The 26,167-nt window shown below is 47.2% G+C and overlaps 3 protein-coding genes across 8 annotated transcripts in view; 2 read left to right on the forward strand and 1 right to left on the reverse strand.

The window, feature by feature from the left end:
• The first annotated feature begins 86 nt into the window (after positions 1-86).
• AIMP2 (aminoacyl tRNA synthetase complex interacting multifunctional protein 2) lies at positions 87-6,380 on the forward strand. The gene is made up of 4 exons (XM_024576743.4): positions 87-351; positions 2,983-3,189; positions 4,823-5,054; positions 5,846-6,380. The coding sequence occupies exons 1-4, from the start codon at positions 217-219 to the stop codon at positions 6,232-6,234; spliced, it is 963 nt and encodes a 320-aa protein (XP_024432511.2). The 5' UTR covers positions 87-216; the 3' UTR covers positions 6,235-6,380.
• The window catches only part of EIF2AK1 (eukaryotic translation initiation factor 2 alpha kinase 1), a 27,849-nt gene continuing 8,059 nt past the window's right edge, over positions 6,378-26,167 (reverse strand). For 3 of the 6 annotated variants that reach the window (XM_071221820.1, XM_053926209.2, XM_053926211.2), the window contains exons 3-15: positions 25,646-25,779; positions 24,537-24,574; positions 23,300-23,399; positions 22,680-22,760; positions 21,942-22,041; positions 21,110-21,170; positions 20,459-20,786; positions 19,181-19,292; positions 17,050-17,150; positions 11,158-11,269; positions 10,769-10,866; positions 9,463-9,696; positions 6,378-7,365 (exon numbers count right to left, since the gene is read on the reverse strand). In XM_071221820.1, coding sequence (XP_071077921.1) covers positions 7,234-7,365; positions 9,463-9,696; positions 10,769-10,866; positions 11,158-11,269; positions 17,050-17,150; positions 19,181-19,292; positions 20,459-20,786; positions 21,110-21,170; positions 21,942-22,041; positions 22,680-22,760; positions 23,300-23,399; positions 24,537-24,574; positions 25,646-25,756 — 1,608 coding nt within the window. In that variant the 5' untranslated portion in view covers positions 25,757-25,779 and the 3' untranslated portion in view covers positions 6,378-7,233. The remainder of the gene's footprint in view (positions 7,366-9,462; positions 9,697-10,768; positions 10,867-11,157; positions 11,270-17,049; positions 17,151-19,180; positions 19,293-20,458; positions 20,787-21,109; positions 21,171-21,941; positions 22,042-22,679; positions 22,761-23,299; positions 23,400-24,536; positions 24,575-25,645; positions 25,780-26,167) is intronic. The other 3 variants (XM_024576744.4, XM_053926210.2, XM_045184952.3) reach the window with 3 other exon arrangements.
• Positions 12,376-16,356, forward strand: ANKRD61 (ankyrin repeat domain 61). The gene is made up of 3 exons (XM_024576746.3): positions 12,376-12,639; positions 13,722-13,855; positions 15,411-16,356. The coding sequence occupies exons 1-3, from the start codon at positions 12,436-12,438 to the stop codon at positions 16,354-16,356; spliced, it is 1,284 nt and encodes a 427-aa protein (XP_024432514.2). The 5' UTR covers positions 12,376-12,435.

Here is a 26,167-nt window from a genome sequence, read left to right on the forward strand (position 1 = left end):
AGGCGGAAATGATGCTCCCAACTCCTTCTCGCTGATTGGTGGTATGAAAGGTCGTGACGTAGAGTGAGTCCGGGCCAATTAAAACACACGAGCTGCGCTTTCTAGATCAAAAGCTGCCAGATCGGAAAGAAGGTGGCTGTTGCCAGTGGTGGGTCTTTCACGGTTTCTGGGCGTTCGTGTCCCTCAGCCGCCACCTTTCTTTCTCTGGCCCCCACGATGCCGATGTACCAGGTAAAGCCCTATCACGGGAGCGGAACATCTCTCCGTGTAGAGCTTCCCAACTGCATGTACCGGCTCCCCAACGTGCACGGCAAAAGCAGCAGCCCGGCGCTGAACGCCGTCCACGTGCAGGTAAGAGCGCGTCAGCCCCACCCTCCTATCCGTTAGTGCGCAGTCTCCGAGGCCTCCCGCTCTCCTAGTGCGCAGGCGCTGTGGCCAGGACCTTGGGGTCGCACGACTAGGGGTCGGGGACTCTCCCGGCCTGGGTCGTGTTATGTTTTCTTTTTTCGCTTGTGGTTACTTAAATTTTTTTACTCGGAAATTTTACCCGCAGAAAAGCGAGTATCACGTCAGTGCCGCCCATATTAAGAATAATGCGAACCCTAGTGTCACCACCACCCACGGTAACACATGTTGTAAGTGCCCCACTTAAACTTCCCCCAAAGGGCCCGACTGCGGTGAGCGTATCTTGCTTTTCTGTCATTATTGTGCCACCTAAGGAAGCGTCTCTAAACCACGTGGTCGTGCTGTGAGTGGAAGTATGCAGTTTGTGCCTTGGGTCTGGCTCCTTTTAGACACGATTTCAGGACTAGCTTTTGTTGCGTGAAATGACCAAGTATTCGTTCTCTGCTGTCCCAACGCATAACTGTAACCCCCGGTTTGCCCATCACACTGCTCACGGATGTCGGCTCGTTTCCATTGTAAGCTACTTCATTCTGCAGTGAATGTTTCTGTACACGAGCAGGCAGAGTATTTACTAGGGATGGAATTGCTGACTCGGCAGGCAGGTCTGTCTTCAACTGTGATTACTAGATAAATTCCTTTCCAAAATGTGATGTATGCTCTCACCAGCAGTGTATACCCATTGGTGATGCTGGCACCCTCCCCAAAGCTTCTAACTCAAGACACACAGTCACACTTCTGTAGCAGGTGGTGGTACTGGATAGACAGATAATTAGAGATCCGGCATGATGAGAGCAGCCCAAAGAATAAACCGCTTCTGAATGCGTATAGCATAAAACAGATGGGTACACAATATTTGAAGTCACAGACTAGCCTGAGGAAGAAAAACAGACTGCCATTAAAAGGGATGATAGGTAAAGCAGATTTGAGCAGTTCCTCAGATCAAGAGGTGAGAGCTGGATGTGCTGGCACCTTTAATCACAGGACATGTTACTCTTTGCGTGTTTCAGTGTATTGACAGCTTTTGAATTCAGGGTCAGGAGAGTCCAACCTTTTGGCGTCTCTAGGCCACACATTAAATGCACAAACACTAACGAAAGCTGATGAGCAAAAAAAAAAAAAAAAAAGTTCTAAGTAAATTTATGGTATGGTTAGGCCGCATTCATAGCCATCCTGGGTGGTGGGTTGGACACCCCTGCTTAGGATAAAGAGGGATTAAGATGAGAGAAGAGGAAAGAATGGTGTGGCTGGAGGGAACAGAATGAGTAAAAGTGCTGTGCCCACTGGGGGCGTGGTGTGTTTTAGGAATCCAAAGGACTGTGTGACTGGAGGCAGAGCAGGAGCGAATTACGAGAAGAGGCAGCCAGAGGACAAACCATACAAGCTATTTATCAAGCCAGGTTAAGGGCTTTGCTTTTTAGCCTAGGTTAACAGTGGGGAGGAGGTGACAGGATCTGCCTTTGTTTTCATCTGTATAGCTGCCATCCTAGGGATGGATAGAGGGGTGGACCAGAATGGGTGCAAGGTGACTGACAGGCGGAAGGAGGCCAGGTGAAAAAAAAACGGTGTCTTGGACTTGGGCAGTGGCAGTGGAGGCAGGCATGCTGGGAAGCACATGAATCCAGGAAATGACAGCACTTGGTGATGAATTACATCAGCGTGAGACGGCAGTATTAGGAGTGACTAAAGGAGGAACAGATGTTCCCGAGAATTAAACTTAGCGGCACACAAATGTGAGCCAGTATGCTAACATTATACCATTTAGAATAACCTCAAGGTCATTGCCATATTCTTGACTGGTCCGTCTAGTTAGGAGCATTTTGCTCATTTTTATTTTCTCGGCGCAGAATGGATTGTTGAGAGAGCTCATGAATCTGGAAGTAGGTTGCACGGTGTGACTGTATTGACAGGTGTCTTGCTGTATAAGGTAAGTCTAAATTGACTTGAGACTTGCTGTAAACATTAGTGGTAACTTACTGTGTACCAGTCACTACACCAGGCAAGAAAGATGCAAAGATTCAGTGAATGAAGAATGTAAGTGTTCCATGTTTATGAAGTTATACATATAAGCAGTGAAAAGTTCTAGATGACTGGAAGATGAAAGTATTAGTACGGCCCTGAGAATGAATGATTTGGGGAGTTGATCATTTGACCTCCTGGACAGACTTCCAAGACAAACATATTTTTTTAAATGTGTGTGCTCCATTTTCCCTTCTATTAGGATAAATTGAGTTACATTTTCACTACCCTTTTTCTGTTTAAGAAGTTTTAATAAGAATAAAGAATAAAAATTTGTATTCATTTTCCATCTTTCTATTCTTAGACTGATTACCGAAAATTGGAATAATACACAGTGTCTTTCAGTCACATTTATTTGTGTTAAAGCATTTGTGGATTGACTTGCAGGACCCATTGGACTGTGGGAAAACGAGATGATTATGCTTCTTGGTTTTAATGTCTTTTTAAAAGGTGGGAGGTTTGATGAACTTGTGGGATTACAGTAAGTAGAAGACAAGTGATCAAATTAAGCAGACTACTGTGATGTCAGAGGAAATGAACACTTGGTATTGGTTTGCTTAGGGAGAATCTGACCCATCTCTTCATGCTCTTGAGTCCCGCCAAGATAACATTTTAAAACGTCTGTATGAATTGAAAGCCGCAGTTGATGGTCTCTCCAAGATGATTCAGACGCCAGATGCGGACTTGGACGTAACCAACATAATCCAAGCCGAAGAGCCCGCTGCTTTATCGACCAGTGCATTGGACTTAAATTCAGTACTTGGAAAGGTGAGTTCATGTAAAGTCCGAGAACATCAGCACGGTAGATGGTGGTTAGTGCTGGAAAATGGGGCTCATGAGAATGAAGCCACGGCTTGCTAGTTTTCGGAAGTGGTAAAAGGGCATGCTTTTTCCCTCCCCCACAAGACTGTGCCATTGCAAAGAGCAGGTTCATGGGCTATGAGTGGAGCTAAAGCAAGTTCTTGACTTCCCTGACCTGATGCAGAGGGCAGGGAAGGGAGTCAGGTTACAGATTCCCCCCATTCCAGGCAACATTCCAGTAGCCTGAGCCCTGAAGAGACAGATCTTACGCCAGGGTCAGCAGTCAACCCTGCCTCTGAGAGGAGCCTGAATTTCACTGAGACCCAGCTCTCTGCCTGCCCACGCAAAAGTCCCACCAGTCCCGTTGAAATAGATCGCTAAGAGCCAGTCACAGTCTCATATTTCAAGTGTGTTTTGCTTTTTAATACAAAGTATTACTTACTGGAGGGCACAAAAGGGTTTGTCTCAAGAAAGCTTGCTAATTCCCTCCTCCAGAATTGGCAATAGGAATAGTACTGCTTAAGGACCTGAATGACAGAGGTGGTATTACAGTGTCTGTCCTGGGGCTCGGTTTTTGGTAACCTCAGTCCAACTGCACACGTGTCCTTTTACCACCCAGTACATGTTTGCGTGCACAGAGGTGCCGGTGAGACCTGGCCAGGCCTGCAGGGAGCCAGGCTAGTTGAGGAGCCAGTGACTGCACACAGCTGTGCCAGACTCAGGGCACATGCTGCTGAAGATGAATTCTGATACCTCTGAAGGCACAGCGTCAAGTGACGGATCTGTTCAGGGAGCAGCAGAGCACTCAGCGTAGCTCCTATGCAGGGCGTCGCAAGCCCAGAGGCCAGGTCGCTGTGGGCTGTGTCCAGAGCGCCAGGCTGTGAGTTCACTCATAATGGTAGTGAGTGTGTAGAAATAGTGTGTCTACAAGGGCGGGAGGTTTTTGTGTTTTAGGGAACGCCTAGATTTTTAGAGCCCCCTCCACCTCGTCACCAATGATATTTTGAGCTGACACCCTTTTTCGAGAGAGACTGCACGGACAGGTAATGCAAACAAATTGATGCAGAAACTAGATGGTGGGCAGGGGGTCAGGTGTTAGGGAGATTTGGTAAGTGGAGTATGTCCTCCCTCCATATTCGTGGGGGACTGGTTCCAGGTTTCCCCTCAGGTTCCAGAATCCATGGACACTTGAGTCCAGTACATAAAATGACACAGAACAATGCATGCAGTCGGTCCCCCACATCTGTGGGACAGAAAGCTATGATTGCATGTGATTTCTTTTAAACTCGGGGACAAGTAGAAGTGCCATTCCCAATATGTAGTTTTACTAATTTGACAGTAAAGTCAACCTTTTGTCAGGAGCCAGCAGTGCAAGGGCTAAGGGATTGGCGTCAGCTCAGAGCCCAGCTCCACTCTTCACTGAGCTGAGTGACCTTGGATAAGTCACTGGTCTCCCCAGCACTCACTTCCTCAGCTGTGAGGTGGAATCAGGGTAGTACCTTCTTCATGGGCCTTAGGGTCTAAGGACAGCACCTGGGACAAGTCCACACACTCAAATTGCTGTTACTGTCATCTGCTGTGTTTGGGTTTTCTCCCGCAGGATTACGGGGCTCTGAAGGACATCGTCATCAACGCAAACCCTGCCTCGCCTCCCCTCTCCCTGCTCGTGCTGCACCAGCTGCTCTGCGACCGCTACAAGGTCCTGGCCACTGTTCACACCCATTCAGCAGTCAAGAATGTGCCGGAAAACCTTCTCAGGTGCTTTGGCGAGCAGACTAACAAACAGCCCCGCCACGAGTACCAGCTGGGTTTTACTCTAATTTGGAAGAATGGTAAGGAGCGGGGACTAGGTTCGACTCACATCCTATGTCATGAAATGGGCACCGTGATTTTTTAACAGGAGGCAGCGAGGGCTGGGACAGTGACACTCGTCACTGTACAAACTCTTCGGCCACATGCTGTCGGGTCAGGATGTCTAACAGGAGCACAGATGAATCCTGACCCAAAGATGTCCTCCTTCCTGCGGGAGGGTAGGGGTTTCTGACAGAGCGTGGGTTTGGGGGGATCCTGTCTAAGCAGCCAGGAGAGCAGCAACTGCCCTAGCCGTCTGCCCTCACATCCCAAAACCCATCCTTAGGGGACACTGATGTTACCTTTTCAAACAGCCGAAAGGATGGCAGAGCACCACTTACTCATCACACTGAAGAATGCCTCCCCTGGTTAGTTCATACAGAGGGAAGGGAATTAATGCTCATCCAGCAGTCCTTACCTGCCCTCATAAATGGAGGGACTGGGAAGGTACAAAGGGTCTCTGACCCGGGAGAGGGGACTCCTGGTCTCCAGTCCTCAGCCTGCAAATCCACGGGGTGGAGTACATGGTCTAGGTTCCTCCTAGCTTGAAAACTCACAATCAAGTACCAGACATGGTTACTTTCTTAGCATACAGTCTGCGTTCTTCAAACACAGTTTAAACTTCCTTGACTATTATATCTAACAATGTGATCTTCTTGGAGGTACACTTTCCCTTCCACAAGTTCGTGGTCAGTGAGTCCCCCTCCCACGGGTACAGGTACTTCCTGCAGGTGCTGCTCCTGCTGACATTCATGGGGTGTTTTCCTTTCAGTGCCGAAGACTCAGATGAAGTTCAGCGTCCAGAGGATGTGTCCCATCGAAGGAGAAGGGAACATCGCACGGTTTTTGTTCTCCCTGTTTGGCCAGAAGCATAATGCAGTCAACTTAACGCTCATAGATAGCTGGGTAGATGCAGCTGTTTTCCAGTTGAAAGAGGGAAGCAGTAAAGAAAAAGCTCCTGTGCTCTGCTCCATGAACTCGGCTCTAGGGAAGAGCCCCTGGCTTGTGGGGACCGAGCTCACTGTGGCTGACGTCGTGCTGTGGTCCGTGCTCCAGCAGACGGGAGGCTGCAGCAAGTCTGCGCCGGCCAACGTGCAGAGGTGGATGCAGGCCTGTGAGAACCTGGCGCCTTTCAGCACGGCCCTCAAGCTCCTTCAGTGACTCTCGGGAACTGACTTTAACGGGTTTAGACCGGAGTTTAAGAAAAGTGCCGTTTCATGCCTGTTGTTGGTAAAGGGACTTGTACCAAAATCAGAGTCTTTATTTAGGCCAGTTGTCAAGTACCAATAAAACCACCACGTAACTTGTGGTTTTCGTTTTATTTAAAATTGAGCAATATCATGTGCGGTACACCATGCTGGCGACCTGGCAGGCACCCTTTGGGTATAGAAACCAACATATATCGTCACCTCTGAGGAACGCAGGAGTCGCCTGCTGCAAGGAGAATGCTGTGGGAACAGGGTGGGAGCGAAGGCAGGAACCCTGGCATCAGAGTGGCTTTGAGATCACTTGGGGACAAGAATCACAGAGCTTGGAGAGGACATAATGATGCCAAGGTGAAGGTGATGAGGACAGAAACAGGCTGGACGACATACACGGCTAAGAAGTTGAAGTTCTGTCTTAGAGGCAGCAGAGGCTTTTGAGCCAGGGCGTGAGCGGAGTTGCTCTCTGGTGGTTAACTGGCCATGTGTGACAGGGCCAGGAAAAATGGCAACTGTCAAAACCACCAGTCCCTCTTGTGCACCGGCTGGGCCTAGGCAGCGAGTGGTGGGCGCAGAACACAGGTTTCTGCAGTAGCAGCTTCTAGAGGAAGGTTTGGTTGTCAGTAGGCAGAGTTCAAAAGAATTGAGGATGTCTGAACCTGTAGTCTGCGAGACTGGACGATCTAAGCGGTCCAGGAATAGGAGGTTGTGGGACAAGAGGGGACAGAGCACAGAAGGGTTAGTTTAGAGCTGTCAAGTTCAAAAGGTAGATCAGGAAAGAGCTATGTCAGGGAGAAGCACCCTCACTTTAGAAAGTCATGTACTGTGCCAGTCACTGACTACAACTAAGTGTGGCAGTATGCCTCCGAACCCTGAAAAGACTATTACAGCTGTACGCTCCAGCTGACTTTAGCTTATACGTTGAAGTCCACCTTCACGTTTCTAGAGCCTGACTGGGCTAGACGGGAACATCACCGTCTTCCGTGTCATCCTTAACCCCTTTGTCCTGAGAAAGGAGGCTGAGCTGCTTCTTTAGTTCTTCAATTTCTTTTTCTTGCTCTAGTATCTTCATCTGCAGGGTGAGATTAACCTGAAATAGACAATTTTAAGCTCCACTGAAATGGCTTCATCCTTTTAAATACAGAGGCATGCCTCACTTCACACCGTCCCAACATGCATGGATCCCAGTGGCAAGTTCAGTGGAATAAGGCCCGTCACCCAGCCACATGGTTCAAGTGTCAGTCACCATGACAGTTTGGTAAGCAGGTTAGTCCACCAACCACTAAATAACCAGTACATCACTTCCCTCGACGCCAGTTCACCCATGGGCCACATGTGCAGCTGTGCTCCCTGTCTCCCAGGGACAGACCCAAGTGACGTTTCTTAAAAAATGGACAACTGAGGGAGAGAACTGACCCGCAAAGACAGAAGTGCAACACACTGATGAGAAGTAGTAATGCTGGAGGTGAGAACGGAACTGACCCGAAACGGTGTCACAGAAGAGCTGGCGTGGGAAGCTGGCCCTGCCGTCACTAGACTGGTGGGCAGCCACAGGACCAAGGAAAGGGACTCGACAACAGAGCAAGGAAAGCATGGAGCTGTCCCAGACAGTGACATCAGCAAGAAACCTCCCACATACAGAACTCTGGGAGATACTTCACAACATCGAAAGCGCAGAACATCGGAAGTGGGATCCAAACTTAGCAGGGAGCACCAAAGAAGCGCTCGCTCCCCACCCTAAGTTCCAGGACGAGCTATGGCAAGCAGTGTTCACACTGCTCTTGAACACTAATTCTCTATTACACTGCATCAAGTGTAAGTTCTAGCGTTTCTTCATTTTCAGGTGTGTCTGTAACTGGCAAGAGTCTCAATGTTTTGATAAACATTGTTAAGGTCACAGAATAATAACTTCCCCATTGATTAGTAAGACCCCTCTGCAGGGTCTGAGCTCTGCAGGGCCATTTTTACAGTCCTTCCTGCTCTACCGTGCAAAACGAGGACTGCCTGCACGTGTGGATTTTAGGTGGGTGCCTGTGTAGAGGTGATTTTATAAGAAATTCTACAAGCCAGGAGGATTCGTCACCATAAACACCAATTAACTGGCCTCTACTAGCTGCCTTAACTGGGGTCACTGGGAGACCCTTGGAGTCCCAGTTAGAAAGCCTCTTCCCAGTGAGGAGACTGTTTAACAGCCACATCCCCCATCTCCAAAGAATCAAAGTCGTCCACCTGCTTGTTTACTATTCCAGCTAGTAAGATTCACTGTTTCACGTGACAATTAGCCTTACATAGAAGATAAACCGACTAAAGAATTACTGCAAGTAGTTCCCAGATTAGTGGCACTAGGATCACTCCAAGGGTCTGTTAAAGCACAGATGACTGCCCCCCTCCCCCCACCCCACCCCGATTTATCGGGGGAGGGGAGAGGGCCTTAGAACTCTATCAAATTCCAATGACTTAATGCCGCTGGCCGGAGACCACAGTTTAAGAACCACTGCCCTCACGCAATGCTGCTCCATCACGGGGTGGGGGGAGTAAGCTGCTCAGGGTCTTGGTAAACGCAGATTCTGACCCAGGGTCTGGGGTGGAGGAGCTCAGGCATTTCTAATAAGCCCCCAAATAATGCTGCTGTGGCTGGTCTGAGGACCATACTCTTGAGTAGCCAAGGATCTGTGAACATAGCTCTGAATCAAGCTTTTAACTCAGTTTCTCAAGGGACAGAATGGACGGGTCACATTGCCAGTCCGTGAAGAAGGGAATTGGCTGCCTGGGGCAACAGCACACCCGGGACGGAACTCCAGAATCCCACGTGACTGCTACCGGTCTAAGGCTGGCTCCTGGGCTCTGCCTCACCTGCCCCACTCCCTGAGAATCCCTGCTGTCCTTTACACTTTGCTCTGCGTCCCCTTTCACTAGGAGGCTCGTTATAATCACTGATGACAGCTCACACACCACAGTTAGCAAGAGGAGGCCGGAAACGAAGCTGTAATCGCATTTTCAGAGCAGGCAGCGGTCATCTCGCACACTTGGACTGGGTGAACAAGCGTGCTACTGAGAACTCTGAGAACAGTTTCACATTATTTTGTTTCCATAAATCGTATTCTAAGCTCTCCTTTTCTCATAAAATAGGGTTCACAATTTAAACAAATTCTAAGCTTCGCATAGTGAAAAAAAAGACTATACATACACTTCCGGAACTCTGGAAAAGTTCACTTTGCAGCAGCTGCAGAGCCGACGGCCTCTGGGATGCGCTCTTTCTGGTTAGCTGCTGGATGTACTTGGCTTGTACAGGACACCTTTTACTGAGGGACTCAGGTAGCTGACCAGTCCTCAAACCTGTCAGGACCCGTGCTCGCTCCATTTCTGTTCCAAACGGCTGGAAGAGCTCCAGGAGGATGACACCCAGGCTGTACATATCGGACTGGAAAAGGGGGGAGAGAGGCAGTGATGAAATGTAAAGCACAGCAGTTCTACGTCAGGGCACTGTCCTCCCAAACATGGGAAGACTTCCAGGAAAGGATGCGGCAGGGAAGGAACACAGCAGACTGGCTCATCGCCCACAGGCATTATCTGCCAGCCACATGCACTGCTCTGAGAGCAAGGTGACAGGTACTGTCAGAAACCCCACCCCTTTCACACCAAAAAGGGGCTCCCAGCACAAAGGACTGATGGCCGGGTGAGGGGCAGGGGTGATGCCATCCCCACAGCAGTCTCTACCACACTCGTGACCCCATCACGCCTTGGAAATCGAGGCCTGGTGCAGCCAGAGGCAGGTGTGAGCTCACACGCCTGCACACCAGCCTCGGGGCACATGGGTCCCAGGGCCACCTCCTGTCTCCCCTCTGCTTCACTCACAGGTGAGCAGTCTCGGTAAAGTTTAACAAACTGCATAAAACCTATGCTGCTTTTCCTGAAAACAGGTTTTTTTTCCGGACTAGACAGGATTTCAGGAGCACCTATGTTTTTTTCTGGCAACTCTCTCCCAGTTATAAAAATGTTGAATGAGTCATCAAAAGGAAGAAAATTACTAGGCTTTTATGTTGAGAAAGGATTTTACTTAACATTCCTTCCAGGGACCATGTGGTCTAAAAACATTTTGATACCTTCATTCTACTTCAAAGGGACTCAAGTGACACCCTGCCTGGTAGCTTCATTTCGTGTTTAAGTTTGAAAACAGCAGAATGAAAGGCTGCAAAGAGGCCTCCATGAATTCTAGCTTCTTCAGGTGACAGTGAAATTCTAAAGGGAGAAACTCATTTCAAAAACATTTTGTTGTCACGCCCACGGGTTTAGAAATAGTAAGAGCTTCAAAAGCAACGCGGTCAGGTTCAACTGCGAAGGGAGGCCTCCTTCCTATTCTGGCCGTTTGCTGTGACAGGTAACCTACAGAACTGTCGCCTCTGCGTCGGGGCTCCCACTGCACGTGCTGTCCCCATCGATCCTAACAACTGCAGAACCGAGTCCGCGAGGCGGTGGGAAGCAGGGAACGCTACCTTGGCGTCATAGTCGGATCCTTCCAACTGCTCGGGTGATGCGTACAGGCACGTCCCCACTCTGGACGTGTGTGCTGGTGTCCCTACAATTTGAACAGCTGCGTGTCAAACACTGAGTGTTAGCACATCAAAGAACACCGACACTGAGTAGGGCACTGCAGCTCCCCAGGGAATGACGGGTACTTTCTGTCTTTTTAACTCATCTTTGCTGCTAAATCTTCATAATTATCTTTAAATACTGACATCTTATTTGTATTTTTTCCGTTACTATTTATCCCCCCACACCTTCTTCACATCCACCCACCCTGTTTCCCCCCACCCACCCCAAAATCACCCTGACATTTTTCTTTTAATGAAAAGAAAAAAAAACCCAGCCTCCAAAAACTTACTCTTCCCATTCCTGCCGGCCCAGTCTGTGTTCTGTATGATGTCTGTGCAGGCCAGACCAAAGTCTCCTATTTTCACTTGCTGATCAGGACCATGAAGAAAAATGTTTCTGGGCTATAAACAAAAAGAACAAGTCAACCCCCTGGTGTGCCCAAATCAAATGGGAAAAATGTGTGGATGTTGAAGAGTTTTCAACTTGAGACCAAGCAGCCCTTCGAAAATGAAACATCGGAGCAGTGGTTCTCAAACTCGGCCACACGCTCAAGCCTCCAGGAAGCTTTAAGGAGACCTCCACATCCACGCCTTTCCCCAAACCAGTCAGATCGACATTCCGGGGGGCGGGCCCAGGCTGTCCTTCCAAGTTTGAGGACCACTAATGTGGGGCCTGCCTGCACACAGGTGAGCCTCAACCCTAACCGGACACCAGCGGCACCAGGAAGCTTTGAACAACTGCTGTCCTTTCCAGCAGTCAAAGACGTCCATCTTCTCAACGAAGAAAGTTAAAGCTCCCAGACCATTCTGTTAACGAGGGTCGGGCAAGACTAGGCCACACTGCACAGCTGAGCTGCAGTTCAGCAACCACCCCAGACGCCAAACGTCCCCCGTGAAGCTGTTCCTGCACCCATGTGGCACCACACCTGTCCTGGGGCAGCAGGACTTCCACTGAAATCTAAACAGACAGGGGAAAAGTCGGGTTTTCTTATTTTAAATGTAGTAATTTTAATTTTTTGTTTTACTGTGTAAATTTCTGTTTCAGCTTTGCTAGCTTTTTATAGCTGAATGGGAAGAGAAAATAGAAAGAATCTTACATGTAAGGTGCTAATTTGGGTGTGTTTTGTGATTGAGTGGAAAGTGCTACCAGGGGAACCGTGGACCGCACACGGCCCAGGACGGCTATGGATGTGGCCCGACACAAAATCATAAATTTCCTTAAAACCTTTTTTTTTGCTCACCAGTTTTCATTAGTGTTTTTATATTTAATGTGTGGCCCAAGACAACTCTTCTCCTTCCAGTGGGGCCCAGAGATGCCAAATGGTTGGACACCCTGTCACTGTGCTTCTCTTCGACACCATATGATATAGGAACAAGTCTGAAAAAGTGTGGCTCTGACATAAAAATGAACTGTGTTCTCGGACAGGGTTCTCAACAATTCTAGAACAGTGCTAGAACAGAACTGAAGGAATCATAAAGACACGGAAGCTGACCAGGAAGCTGACCAACTCCGTAACAAGTTCCCCCGGACCTCGTCAGTCCTCGCCCTGAAGTGCTTCTCATTTCTCATGGGAAACGTTGGTAAGAGAAACAGCAGGGAGCTGGCCGCCAATGGGGCCAGGCCGCTGGAAGAGGGCTCATCTGGAGCAGGGCTCCACACCCAACTCTACGAAGCCATAATGAGAGAAGACTGCTCTGCCATCCGGGCACTCCTACAAAGCCACCCCATCAACCAGCCCCTGACAATTCTGGCCAGCTCTACCAGCTCTGGAGTACTTCGGACCCAGGTACCCTCTTTGCTGCTCTGTCACTTTTAGAAAAAAGGCTCGTGATGCTTTGGAGGAAACACCACCGAGTTCCTGTGAACTCAGTTCCACCTCCTGGCTGCCCTCGCCACACCTGAGGCTGGGCCTTCCAGTCCTCACGATGATGGGGGAGAAGACCACAGCGCCTGTGGCGGGGGGAACATTGTCATCCTCTCAAACATGCCAGTGGTGATTATGTCTGTGTGATGGAATTTCCCCCCCCATTTTTACATATAATTTTTCACTTTATAAATTTTTACACGACGACTATTTCCTTTATAATTTTTTTTCAAAACATGACCCTCTCCTTTACCCTGCCCTCTTATCTCGCAGCTGTGCTGGAAAGCCACACTTAACTCTGCTTTTTCAGAACGAGCATGAACAGCTCTGCTAATCACAGAACATTTGCTGCATTATCTCTGAAACCCTGAAAGTGTAGGTTTTTTTACTGATACCATGACTTTGGCAAGACCTTAAAAAACCCAACACTTGTCAATCACCCTGTGGGGAAATTTAAGGACTAGGTGACTTAACAGCAATTGCCATTACTTTTAACACTACGAGCTCTTTACAAGAGTCGACTTTCAAAGCTTTAATTAAGTCATTTGTGTTGTCTTGGTAAATGTGCCTTTATTTAACATACAGATTTTACAGTATGAAATTCACTGGCTTTGGGTCATTTAAAACAGGCAAAAGAAAAGGAAAATTTTCTGCCCTGGCTGGTGTGGCTCAGTGGATTGAATGCCAGCCTGTGAACCAAAGGGTCACTGGTTCAGTTCCCATTCAGGACACATGCCTGGGTTGCAGCCAGATTTCCCAGTGTGGGGTGCGTTAGAGGCAACCACACACTGACATTTCTCTCCCTCTCTGTCTCCCTCCCTTCCCCTCTATCCAAAAATAAATAAATAAAATCTTTAAAATATATATTAAAAAAAAGGAAAATTTCAATGTGCATACCAGAAAAACAGTGAACCGAGATACCTAGGGCACTCATTGCCTTTGGGATGGGAGGCTAACCCCACGATCACTGCTAACCATCACTACAGGAGGCTACCCATAATGCACTGTGGCTTTCTCCCCTGAAGCAGATGCAGTCCGTCGTCCCCATCCATCTGGCGGCCGAGTACCGCAAGGCACAGAGTTTGCACTGTTTGTTAGAGCACGGCGCGGACCCGGAAGTAAGGTAACACGACAGGTGACCATTCCTAAATGAGGATACACGTGGATTATTTGTTAGTCTTCCCGGTCATGTCTGGACTCATCCACTCTTCAGGGGTTGTGGACTAGAAATTATTATGTTTTGAATGAACTAATTTCTTTACTGATTAGATGAGATACTCTGAAAAAGTGGGGAAAAATACAAGAGCACAAATCAGTCGGCCACTTAAAGCGCCCCAAGGATGAAGTGCTCAGCATGGTGTGGTAGAAGACGCATTAAGTCCTGCTCACGGCCCTCAGGGAGTTTAAATACCTGTTAGATATGAAAAATAAAATGTAAACGGGCAGAGGTTTTCTTCTTGATTACCTCCACTAGAAGGTATGCATCATGAAAGAGAAGTTTCTCTTGCTCACCAAACACATCTTCACCGCCTAAACCAATGCCTGACATTTCGTAAGTGCCTAATATATACCATCTGAATGAATGGAAGAATTACAGGTAACACAATAATAGAAAAATAACACAACTTCTTCCTCCACAACACTGAAAGAAAGGCAAACTCCAAACCCTTACACGTTCTCTCCCCCGAGGACCACAGCTCTCCACCCCTGCTGGTCTCTCAGTCTTTCCAGGGCTGGACAGACCATCACAATGCTCCTCTGGGGCTCCTTGCACACCCTCTCCTACCTACCCTTCAGCTGCGGGCCGCCCTGGGTCAGCTTGCTGGAACTCTGGCCCCCTGCACATGTACCGAGTCATTCAAATACGGTTAGTGTCTTCTGCACCAGACGGAGGGGCCTGCCCGGGGCGGCTGCCGGCTGTTGCACCAGAGCCCTCGCCCAGGGCTCACACTGAATAAATACGCATGAACTGAAGACCACTTTCTAATTTCAGTGAGCAGGCAGATGTACACCACAGTCCTTCCCCTTTTCTCTGCCAAACAAAGGGATTTTGGAGGCAATCCTGAGAGATTCCAGGAAAGTAGATGAGGGCCAAGTTATAAAACACGCATTCCTCCCGGGTGGGCGCAGGGAGCGAAAACAGGTGGGCTTCACCAACCACAGAGTGACTGTGGGTCCCCAGATGCACCCTGTTATCTAGCCCACCCACATGCCCGGGGAACACATCAGGTGCAGAGCAGAGGCAGAGCCACTGAGTCCAGGGCAGCTGTGGCCCTCTGCGGTGCACTTCTATGGTGACACCAGATGGCAATGAAGTCCCCATAACTGTACTGAATGGCTGCTGACTCAGCTCAGCACTGTGAGAGGAGCTGGGGGACCAAAGTAACTAAGACACAGCACTGAAGAGGCCACAGCCCCGTAGAAGTAGCAGTGTAAAAACAAGCTGCCCGAGGAAACCGGGCCCACTCGCGCACTGACGCATACCCCCCTGACACCCACCCCCGACCGAAAACGTACTGTGACACCCTGAGACTTCAACAGCCCTGCAGATTTCCAACACCTCTTTGAACTAATTAAGGGGGATGACTTCCAATAAATGTCACCTTCCTAGGCACTAATTCTCCACATAGAGCCATTCCCATGTGACTCATGTAACCAGTGCTCACTACCTATTCCAGGGACAGCCGAGGCCTCACCACGCTCCACCTGATGCTGCTGCACTGGCCGATCACCTCCACCGAGCGGACAAAGCCAGGGAACAGGATCCAAAGGCTCCTGGCAGACATTCAGAAGGACGCCGTGACGTGCCTCCGCATTCTGTGTGAGCATGGCGCGCAAGTGAACGCGCAGGTGGACGACGGACACAAGTATTCATCCCTCCACCTGGCCATAAGGTACGGGACCTACCCAGTTCTCTCCATCTTAGCCCAAAATGGTGCCCAGGTCAACGTTATTAATGAATCCAGCATGACACCACTTCACATGGCTGCAGGTATACTGAATGAGGAGATGATGGAAACGCTCATTGCCTGTGGAGCAAATGTCAACTGCACTGTCCCTTCCACGGGGAACACGGCCCTTCAGCTGGCAGTGTGCACTGCATCCAGCAAAGCTGGCCGCGTGCTGGCCGCAGGGCTGAGCTGCATCCGTCTGCTGCTGAGTCACGGAGCCAAAGTCAATGCCCAGGACCACAACGGCCAAACAGCGATCCACGAGGCATGCTTTGCAGGGAGAGAGGCAGTAATCAGCCTCTTGCTGGAATTTGAAGCCAAAGTTAACATCCTAACGAGAAACGGGGAGTCCCCCATACACATGTACCTCCAGCGCAGTTGCAACGTACGAGACAAGGCGCTTCTTGCCAAGTTGCTTTACCGCTCTTACCCTCTGAGACTGACCAATAACCAAGGAATTCTACCTGCGGGGATCACGCTCCCGGAATTCCACTCCTTAAGGGAATCCCTAATAAAGCTGTCTCAAAAACCCCTGTCCCTAGAGGATATCTGTAAAAGAAACATCAGAAACATTTACGGTGAGAGGCACAAACAGTACGTGGGGCAGCTTCTCCCGGGGAAGATGTGCAGTTCTGTGTACGGGCATGATGACCTGGCTCGCCTCTTGAAATGAGACTGCGCAGTGTCCACGCCGCAGGCGTCCCGGTCTCTCCAACCCCAGTCTCCAGCTAGCCCCAGGCCCCGAAAGCACTTAATCCACGGCCCTCTCCACCCCAAACGTACGAACTACGGACTCTTACACCTCTTCAAAAAATAAAAAGACTTGCACTTTAACTTTTTGTTCCTAAATATTCTTTTAAATGCATTTTCCATGATTTAACTTGTGCCCCGAAAGTAAGCAAGTTAATTTAAGACTGTCAGCCAAAGAAGTAAGTATGTGTTCTCTCCTGATAGTGTTTTGTGGATAAAAACTGGAATAATCATAGATTTTGAAAACAGCAGAATAAAATTTCCTATTTTAAATTTCCTTTGAGATAGTTATAGAAACAGATTTTCACCTCTAAGCTTGAAATAACAGATTAATATTCCTGTCAGCATTAAGTACACTTAGCATCATCAATTACAAATGTACTCAGAGTACATTTCCCACCTGAAAAACAGTGAGAATACTCAAGTGCCCAAAGTTTACTGATTTTAAATTCAATCTAAAGTTTTCATGTTCTGAACCTATAAAACGATGATTTCCATGAAAATAACGACACCCTCCTAATAGATGAACTAGGGTACCTGATCCCGTTTAATTCAAAAAACCGACACCAAGCCACCCCTGCCCAGCAGCTTTCGGCGATTTCTCCTCTCCACCTACCTTTAGGTCTCTGTGCACAATCCCCATGTTATGTATGTAAAACACACCTTCCACCAGTTCCTGAAAAATCTTTGTTGCCACACTGGCCATGACATAAGGACCTGAAGTTAAAAAAAGAAAAGTTTGGGTTTTTTTTTAATTTTTTAAATTTTTATTGTTATTCAATTACAGTTGTATGCCTTTTCTCCCCATCCCTCCACCCCACCCCAGAAAAAAAGAAAAGTTTTATTTCTAATTTTTTGTTTTTGTTTTTATTCACTGACATTTAAATGTTAACTGTAGTTCTAAATACATTAACATTTGACACCTACACAACATTCAGAGTTTCCACGAAGTCCACAGTCCAAAAACGGTTCAAACCTCGGAATTACCGGGAGGGCTCCTCAACTAGTAAAGCTCCCAGCCTCCACTGGACTCTGTCAGCAGAAGGAGACCTCCCATTTCTCTCGGAGCCCCTGTAGCAATTACTTAGTAAACAGTTCCCAGGCCCCAGGTGGCTTGATTAAGTCATGTTTGAGTCCCCTTCGACCCTTGACATCCTGGGGTTTAATGCTAACAAACCTGTTATCCTGGCCCACTGTGGACTGAAGATCCTCTTACCAATAATGGAGTAAGAAGAAAGATAAATTATGTTAGCCCAAGGGATGAGCTTCATCACCTGCAAGATTTGGGACTCATTTTCCAAAAATGACCGACAAACGGAGTATGTGGGACAAAATTAAATGAATGACTCCATCTGGTGATACAGTAACAGAGTATGTGAATCCCAAGCGTGGAGAGGTTTGTAGGACTAAAGCAAATAAAAATCAATAAAGAAAAATCCTAAAGTTTTCCAGCCAAGTAGTTTAGAAATAGAGAAAGAACCCGCTAGCTCTTCTGTATTTAGTCACTCTAAGTTGTCGGCCTGTCGGGGCACTCCAAGCCCGAGATCACTGCATGCCCCCTTCTCCACCCTGAATCAGCCCACTTTGTGATCGACAGTTCACACCTACTCGCTCTCCTTTACACCACCTAGCATACAACTCAGGGCCTGTGTGTGTGTGTGTGCACACGCATGTGTAAAAGCAACTGTTCCACTACAAGAACCTCTGCTATGACACCCTCACACTGAAGTGACCAACCTCCTGCCTGGGTAGAAGAGCAAGGCGGGCTTTCCGTATGGTACGTCTGTCACAAGCAATGCACCAGTACTGATCCAAGCCCAGAGTTTACTCAGGGTTCCAGTTTCTGCCCGACGTCCCATTTCTGAACCAGGGTTCTAACCAGGACACCACACTGCATGCAGCTGGCATGTCTCCGGAGGCTGCTCTGGTCTGTGACAGTGTGTCACACCTTCCCTGTGTTTGGTGACTGTGACGGTTTGAGAAGTACTGGCCAGGTGTTCTACAGAATGTCCCCCAGTTGGGATCTGCCTGAGGTTTTCTCATGATGAGACTGGGGTTGTGGGTTCTGGCGAGAAGACTAGAGATGCAGCATCCTCTCGTCACGCTTTATCAAGGGCACAAGTAGTGACACAAGTTACTACTGCTGACCTTGGCCTTGGTCACGGAGGTGGTGCATGCCGGCTTTCTCTACCGTGAAGTGCTTTTTCATTGATGACATCTTTCTAAAAGTTCCCCAAGGGATTCCAAAGTGCAGCCCCAGTTGAGAATCACTGTTATAATATTTTAAAAATATAACTTGACAGTATTTCTAGAGGATATACAACTTCAGGAACAGGAGGCAAAATCTGGACCTCAAAAGAGACAAACTTTTGACCACATGGCATCGTATAAGGGTTTCTCTTTTTTGCAAGACTGCCACATTTCCAGGTTAAAAAAATAAAACAAGTGTTTAAATTTTTTCCTTAAAAAATTTTTTTAATTGTATTTGAAAGACCTTTTCCACCCAAAATCAAATACCCAAATTCTAGTTCACTACTGCTTAAATATCAACTAACTATGTATCTATCACAGAGAAAATTAACTTCCAATTACTTATTTGTTCTCGAAAAATGTTGAAATAAGCACAATTGTTTCTTTGGCTCAAAAAAAGTGATTTTCCCCCCAATCTAAAGCACCTGGAGGCAGAGGTGGCAGATCCTCCCGTCTTGACTCCCCAGTCCCGCCCCTGCAGACCCACTGGTACTCACACGCAGCCTCGTCCACACACTCCCGGCCCCGCGTGTTCCTCTCCACTATCCAGTCCCACAGCGAGAGCTCGCACAGCTGCATCTGGATGTGCAGCATCAGGTGGTACTGCGCCTAGGGGGCGACACAACGTTGGCTCCCATCTCTGCACCACTAGTGATTCCTTCTGTCAATACTCGCCTACTCTAGGCCAAGCACTGGCCTAAGTGGTAAGGACCGAGAGGACAGATACAGGCCTGCCCAAGAGGCCCAAAGCCTAGTGAAGGAGATGGAGAAGAAAAGCAGTGCTTAAGACTGTGCGTCACAATCCAAGTGGGCAGGGGTAGGCCTGCTGGAGCTAGGCAGACGTCAAAAGGCAGAAAGTTCTCGGACGGGACTCTGAGGCACTGAAACAGTTTGATCTGCTCACCACATGAACAGTCTCGCAAGCTAAGATCAAGAATCACAGATGTATGGTAATCTGCCACTCTGTGTACACCCTGAAGTACACAGACACTTCGGCTGGCTTCCCATCGTACGTAATGTCCAAGGAAAAGGTACGATGAAAGGAAGCCCACGGCTGCCCACTGGTTCAGGCATCGGGAAAATTTTCCAAGCTCATTACTGAGAAATAAAGCTATTGTGATTCAGAGTCCCTCAAACCAAATTCCTCTGTATTCAGGTGAACCTGTTCGAAGTTTCACATTTCAAAAAACCCAGTGCACACAGCCACAAATCCCGGGACAACAGGAGCTAATTCTGTGTGTGCACACACGGTTTTGCAACGTGACCAATGACGTGCAGACCGTTAATCTGCAAGCTTTTTTGATACTAATACTCACTCCTGGGGAGAGCACGTGTGAGTCTCACCAGCACAGCAGTGTAACCCTCAACAAGAGTCTCCTGAAAACTGACCTGGTATTCCTGCCCGCACTCTCTCTCCTAGCCATGCCCCAAAACACAGAACATCTTTCAGTGTAAGTATGTGTTTACAGCATGATGCTAACATGCAACAGAAACAGTGTGCATGATGCTTCCCACTCGAAGGTACATATATGAGAATAGCTAGAGGAGGGAATGACCCAGAAAGGATGAGTTCACGAAGTGAGGGAGGGAAGACCAAACACAGAGGGACACGGATAGAAGAGGCCGAGCACAGGGCCGACGGGCTGGCGCAGAGGAAGGGCGGCGTGCCGGGCAGGAAGTCCACTGGGTGGAGGGGAGACTGGATCTAATCACAGTCCTCTGCACAGTTACTGCGGGCAAACGTGAAACCGGTAGGTTCTGGGAAAGTAATCTACCTCTGCTTGTCCCACCAAGTTTAAGTTTCCTTCAGAAGACTCCTCAGTGGACGTGGAATTCCCTCCTGAGTTTGAATTAAGCCTAAGTGGCAGCTGGTTCTCAACAATCGATCCGGAAGACAGCTCGGCCAGGCCATTTTCTTGGAACGCAATGGACGATTCAAATTTGCTGGTGTCCCTTGTGACTAAATTGGTGGTGTAGTTCACCAGTTTGTTATTCTGATTTTCGGTGCCAGATTCTCCTGAGGATTTTTCTTTTTCTGAGTCGCCTTCGGCGAAGATAATGGACGAGCTGTTACTTTCCTCATTTGTAACATCGTACTGATCTCTGGAGGAAAAAAGTACAGTAAAGATGATAATGAGTGTAAAAAAAAGATCAAGAGTAACTCAACTGTTCCTTCAGGTGCATATGAATCTCACTGTAAAACCTCTGGGGGGAAAAAAGGTAGCAAGTCTCTCTAGCAGCCCCGTTTATTTAAAATTCGGACAGGAAATATCTGAAGAGAGAAAATAATTTAACATTTTGTCAGGGAAATAAGCAAAAAGACAAGTCTGAAACTCTCCTGAGCTCCAGCAGCAAAAGACAAAGGCAACCCAGCACAGGTGACGGGTTACACCTCGCCTGTGGGAAGGCCACGCCAGTCCACATACCTGTCACCCTCCTGCGCAGACACCACTTTCAGAGACGGCAACTGAACAGAAATTCTATCTGCTGAACAAAACCAAAAACAAATCTTCAAGCAGCCCAATCGTCTAATTTATAGTCAAAGGCAGAACTAAACATATACAAATAATACCAAGTGAAGCTACCTGTCTAAAAACATCATGATCTGCCCTGGTTGGTATGGTTCAGTGGATTGAGTGCCGGCCTATGAACCAAGGGGTCGCCGGTTCAATTCCCAGTCAGGTCACGTGCCCAGGTTGTGGGCCAGGTCACCAGTTGAGGGTGCACAGGAGGCAACCACACACTGATGTTTCTCTCACTCTCTTTCTCCCTCCCTTCCCCTCTCTCTAGAAATTAATAAAGCGATCTTTTTAAAAAATGTCATGACCTTTTGGCAAAGTACAATACAACCTTATTCAAATGACTGGCACATTTGAGGAACTATTAAACAGCTGTTCCACTATACGAGGGGTCCACAAATTCTGTGCAGGACCTGATCACGAATATTTCAGGCTTCTCGAGCCCTCAGAGACTCTGCTACAGCGACTCAACTCTGCTGTTGCAATACAAGAGCAGCCGCTGACTGTACCTAAGAATGAGCCTGTGTTCTAATGAACTGTATTTACTGACAATGAAATGTGTAATCTCATATAATGCTCACAAAATATTCTGTTTGGTGCCTTTTATTATTTTTTTAAATGTAAGAAAAGAAAAAAAAATTCTCAGCTTATGGGATGCACAAAAACAGGGGCAGGCCAGATCTGGCCCATGGGCTGAGCTCTGCCAGCCTCCAACCCTACCTCATCCGAACGGGCTTACCTTGCTTGTGGGCCACGTGAACATGCTCTATCCAAGCAGTGTGGTAGCCCACAATGTTCGGGTGCTGCAGGCCCGCCAGCACCTTCACTTCCCGGAGCACCTGGGGGAGGAGCGTACTTAGATGGAGCGCGTACTGGCCATCTGTAAATGCTCGTGGCATCAAACACCACTTGTTCCGGAGCGAGCAGTGGAGGCCCTGTGCACAAGCAACCTAAACTCTGTTTCAGCCACTGAACGTGCGTGTGCATAGCACTGTATACTTTGCACACTTCACTTGCAATCATTCTATCAGCAAGTCCAGTCCACAAGTTAAATGAAACCACGCAGTCACCACTATTTCAAGGGTGGAAGACAGGAGTGGCTTAGAAGACAAGGTCATTTGCCCAGGACCACACACAGCTCATCAGGGAGAAGACTGGGGCCTGAACTGAGCTCGTGATTTCTCGTAACAAGCTGCACTGTATATGAATAATTTAGTTAAAAAATCAGTTTCCCCAGCAACAACCCCCAAAATGTGGTCAATCAGAAATGCCTATAAAAAGTTAAGTCAAATAAAAATTTAGTTTTGATGTTTATGTTACTGTAACCCATTCTTGGCAAGCTGGCAATCCATCCCACCTAATATTTGCCAAATACAAATACACACATACAGTCACTCTCTCTCTCACATTCGCAAAACTCCTTCAAAAAAACTTAAATGCTCTACTATTCAAAGTAAATTAATTTTGAAAATCTTACCTTCATGCAATCTGTCTTAGTTGCTCCCTTAATCAGGATTTTTTTAATTGCATAATACTGACCATCTAATTTATTCCTGACCTGAAAAGTAGAGGAAAAGAAAAAGCATAGAGTGCCACTAAATTTCAACGGAATAAAGTAAGTTCTTTTAGGCTGAACTTAGGTACCCAAACCAGCCAGAGATAAAATTCAGCTGAAGGCAGTTGACTTCACTGCGCTCAGGGGAGTCAGCGGGCTCGGCTGGAACAGAAGCCTTCAGACGGCACTGCGAGACCCACTCCTAGAACCTCCACGTCTGGAGGACAGGAATGTTGGCAAAAGGGCTCTGTAAAGCCCAAACACAGCAGCACAATTCTTTTCAGTAACACAGTTTAAATAAAAATTAACTGTAGAACAAAAACTCCAAGTTTTCAGAATCCACAGAAACCACCAACGTGATTAGGGAAAAATGAAAACCTGCCCACTTCCCCATAAATTACACATTTTAATGAAAAGTAAATATACTTTTCCTTTGGAATTTCCATAGGAATTTTCCTTTGCATACTTTAAATAATGAAAACAAGTTCTCAAAATGCGTTTATTTAAAGCAATAGGTCAAAAAAAAATATGTGGCAAATAACCTTGTATACTCTTCCATATCCACCTTTTCCTAAGATGGCAAGCTCTTCAAATTCATTTAAGTACCGTGAAGTTTGTGCTTCAAAGGCTATTTCCCTTGATCTAAAAGTTAAATACAAACAATCAGTCAGTATTAAAGCATGAGGACATCAAAACGTTCTAGGGCAGTTCACGCTCACCATATTACTACTAACCTGCTAGCCTCAATTATCACTAAATTATGCTAATTTGGAAAGGATGAGATAAAATGAAATTTTCATTCTCTATGAAGAAAACATTTGCTAAGCAAATCGACAGGGTGATAAAGATAGCAAGGAGGGCCTGGCTGGTGTGGCTCAGTGGACTGATGCCAGCTTGCAAACCAAAGGGTCTCAGGTTCGATTCCCAGTCAGGACACATGCCTGGGTTCTAGGCCAGGTCCCCAGTAGGGGGCGTGCAAGAGACAACCACACATTGATGTTTCTCTCCTCTGTCTAAAAATAAATAAATTTTTTTAAAGAAACGATAGCAAGGGGTCATTATTCTAGTTTTAAATATTTTACCAGTAATTAGTATTCGATGACTAACAGGCAGAAGTTGATTAGCAGAGCTCAGTAATAAAGTTACTTACATTTCTGAATGATCCAGACAAGTTACAGACTTTAAACTAGGATTTCCAAAAGATAGCCAGAATTCAATGGTTTTCCTGACAGAGACCGCATATCATTACTCGGAATCATGGGTGGTGCTTGTGGAATCCACAGCGAATGAGGGGAACAGGGGATCAAAAAGGAGGAAAATTTTTTGAAAGCAAAAAACAAATTTTTCTTTTTTTAAAGAAGGGAAATGAGCCCTGGCTGGTGTGGCTCACTGGACTGAGCGCCAGCCTGAGAACCAAGGGGTTGCCAGTATGATTCCCAGTCAGGGCACACACCTGGGTTGCGGGCCACGTCCCTTGGTTGGGGGCTTGTGAGAGGCAACTGGTCGATGTATCTCTCACACATCAGTGTTTCTCTCCCTCTCTTCCCATCTCTCCAAAAATAAATAAAATCATTAAAAAAAAAAAGCAATGAGAGGTAAAGCAAATCTGGGAGCAGTAATTAATTTCTGAGAACCAAGTTTTTAATTTTGATAAACTATACCAACTATAATATTTTTTTTTAACTCAAGACTAATTTCTGATTAATTCAGGATTAAATCTTAATCCTGACTTTTGGATAGTTTAATCTTTAAATAATCATAAAAGTATTTAATATATACCTGATCTTGTGGATATGAGAATTATCATCACAGGGATCCTAAAATCAAAAAAATTATTCTTAAAAGCATTTCAAAAACTTCATGAAATAAGGAATCTATCAAAATTCAATGCCATGTTGATAGTCCCAAATGTTTACACAATACTGAAAAAATAGAGAGGACTCAATGGCCTTTTCAACATTACCTAAAATTTTACAATTGAAACTATTTCTGTCTTAACTAGAAGATCACTAGTAAAAATGCTATATTCTTGTTATCTACTGACAAAGCAGAGAATGTACCAAGGAGCTCCATCAGTAAATAGTGTTGATTTCACCTTCAAAATATATACAGAAATTGACCGTGTCTCACTTCACCACCGCTACCACCCATTCCAAGCTGCCACCATCTCTTCTGGCCTGTGTGATTGCACCTGTCCCCCTGCTTCTGCCCTGGGCCCCCCTCAGTCTATAGGTCTCAACACAGAGCTGGCTGACCCCATTAAAACGTTTAGTCAGGTGATGTCAGTCCTGTGCTCAAAATCTTGTAATGCTGCCCGTTTTACTGAGTGCAAAACAATTACAATGGTCTCAGGGGCCAACTCCATCACCCCTCTCACTGCCCTCTTGCCCTCCAACCCCCATACTCGCCTTGCTGACTCCAGCCACATGGCTGCCTCTCAGCTCCCACACGCCCGCTCCCTGGGGAATTACTGTGCCTCCCCGAGCACTTTCCCTCCCGGGCTCTGCACGGCTCCTCATCCAACTTCAGCTCCTGGCTCGGAGGCTCAGCGAGGCCCTCCCTGGCCCCCTATGGAACAGTCATACATTTGCCAAGTCCCTTCCCTGCTTTGTATTTCCCCTTAGCCTTATCACCATCCAGCCCCCCATTTATTTTTACATATTTTTACTTTCCCGTTGTTTACCACCCCCTCTTCACAACGGAAGCTCCATGCGGGCAGGTATTCTATTTTGTAGTCATTCATAAACACTTGTTACGTAAACAAATTAAAGCCAGCATTTCTATAAGCCTGCATTAGAATCAGGGTTTCCTAACGCTTTAAAACACGGTCCTCTTGAAGCAAGTGGTGCATGTCTGTGTCGCGCACGGCGTGCAGGGGTGGCGCTCACCTGCCGCACCCTCTCTCTAGCGGACCTCATTAAATGAGTGATGGCCCTGTTGTGATGGAGCCTCAGCGAGCTGAACTCATCGCTGCAGGTGAAGGAAGACAGCAGCCCCATTTTGATGAAGGTCTGACAAAGTACTAGGAAAAGAATAGGGAAAAACGATTAGGCTGTCGATAAAATGGCAATTTTAGGGGGTACACAGAGCACAGGGAGGACTAAGAGCGTCTGTAAGAAAAAGCCACGTTTGCAGACACATTACCACTTGGGGGTCGGTTCTGTGAAACTAAAGGAACAACTGGTACACTCACTGGTCAGGAGCACATCTGTAATTACTCCTCTGACGCTGGACAGTCATGTGTTCACCATTCCTGGTTGGTCAGTAAAGTTCTAAGGTCCATTTTCAAAAAGGCAAGAAAAATGTGACCACGGTAGTCTTCTGACATTCAAACACATTACACTTTGCAGACAGACTCTGAGATGAGATAAGAGTAAAGGCAGGACTAGAAACAACTGACCGGACCTGAC

The sequence above is a fragment of the Desmodus rotundus genome, chromosome 6, assembly GCF_022682495.2.
Source record: "Desmodus rotundus isolate HL8 chromosome 6, HLdesRot8A.1, whole genome shotgun sequence".
Lineage (NCBI taxonomy): Eukaryota > Metazoa > Chordata > Mammalia > Chiroptera > Phyllostomidae > Desmodus > Desmodus rotundus.

Bases quoted from the DNA above. Each gene is read 5' to 3' on its own strand.
- AIMP2 (XM_024576743.4), top strand. From the start codon at position 217: ATGCCGATGTACCAGGTAAAGCCCTATCACGGGAGCGGAACATCTCTC. The intron at 352-2,982 runs GTAAGAGCGCGT...TGGTTTGCTTAG, and splicing joins TGAACGCCGTCCACGTGCAG to GGAGAATCTGACCCATCTCT. The intron at 3,190-4,822 runs GTGAGTTCATGT...TTTCTCCCGCAG, and splicing joins TAAATTCAGTACTTGGAAAG to GATTACGGGGCTCTGAAGGA.
- ANKRD61 (XM_024576746.3), top strand. From the start codon at position 12,436: ATGGGAAACGTTGGTAAGAGAAACAGCAGGGAGCTGGCCGCCAATGGG. The intron at 12,640-13,721 runs GTACTTCGGACC...TCACTACAGGAG, and splicing joins CCAGCTCTACCAGCTCTGGA to GCTACCCATAATGCACTGTG. The intron at 13,856-15,410 runs GTAACACGACAG...TACCTATTCCAG, and splicing joins GGCGCGGACCCGGAAGTAAG to GGACAGCCGAGGCCTCACCA.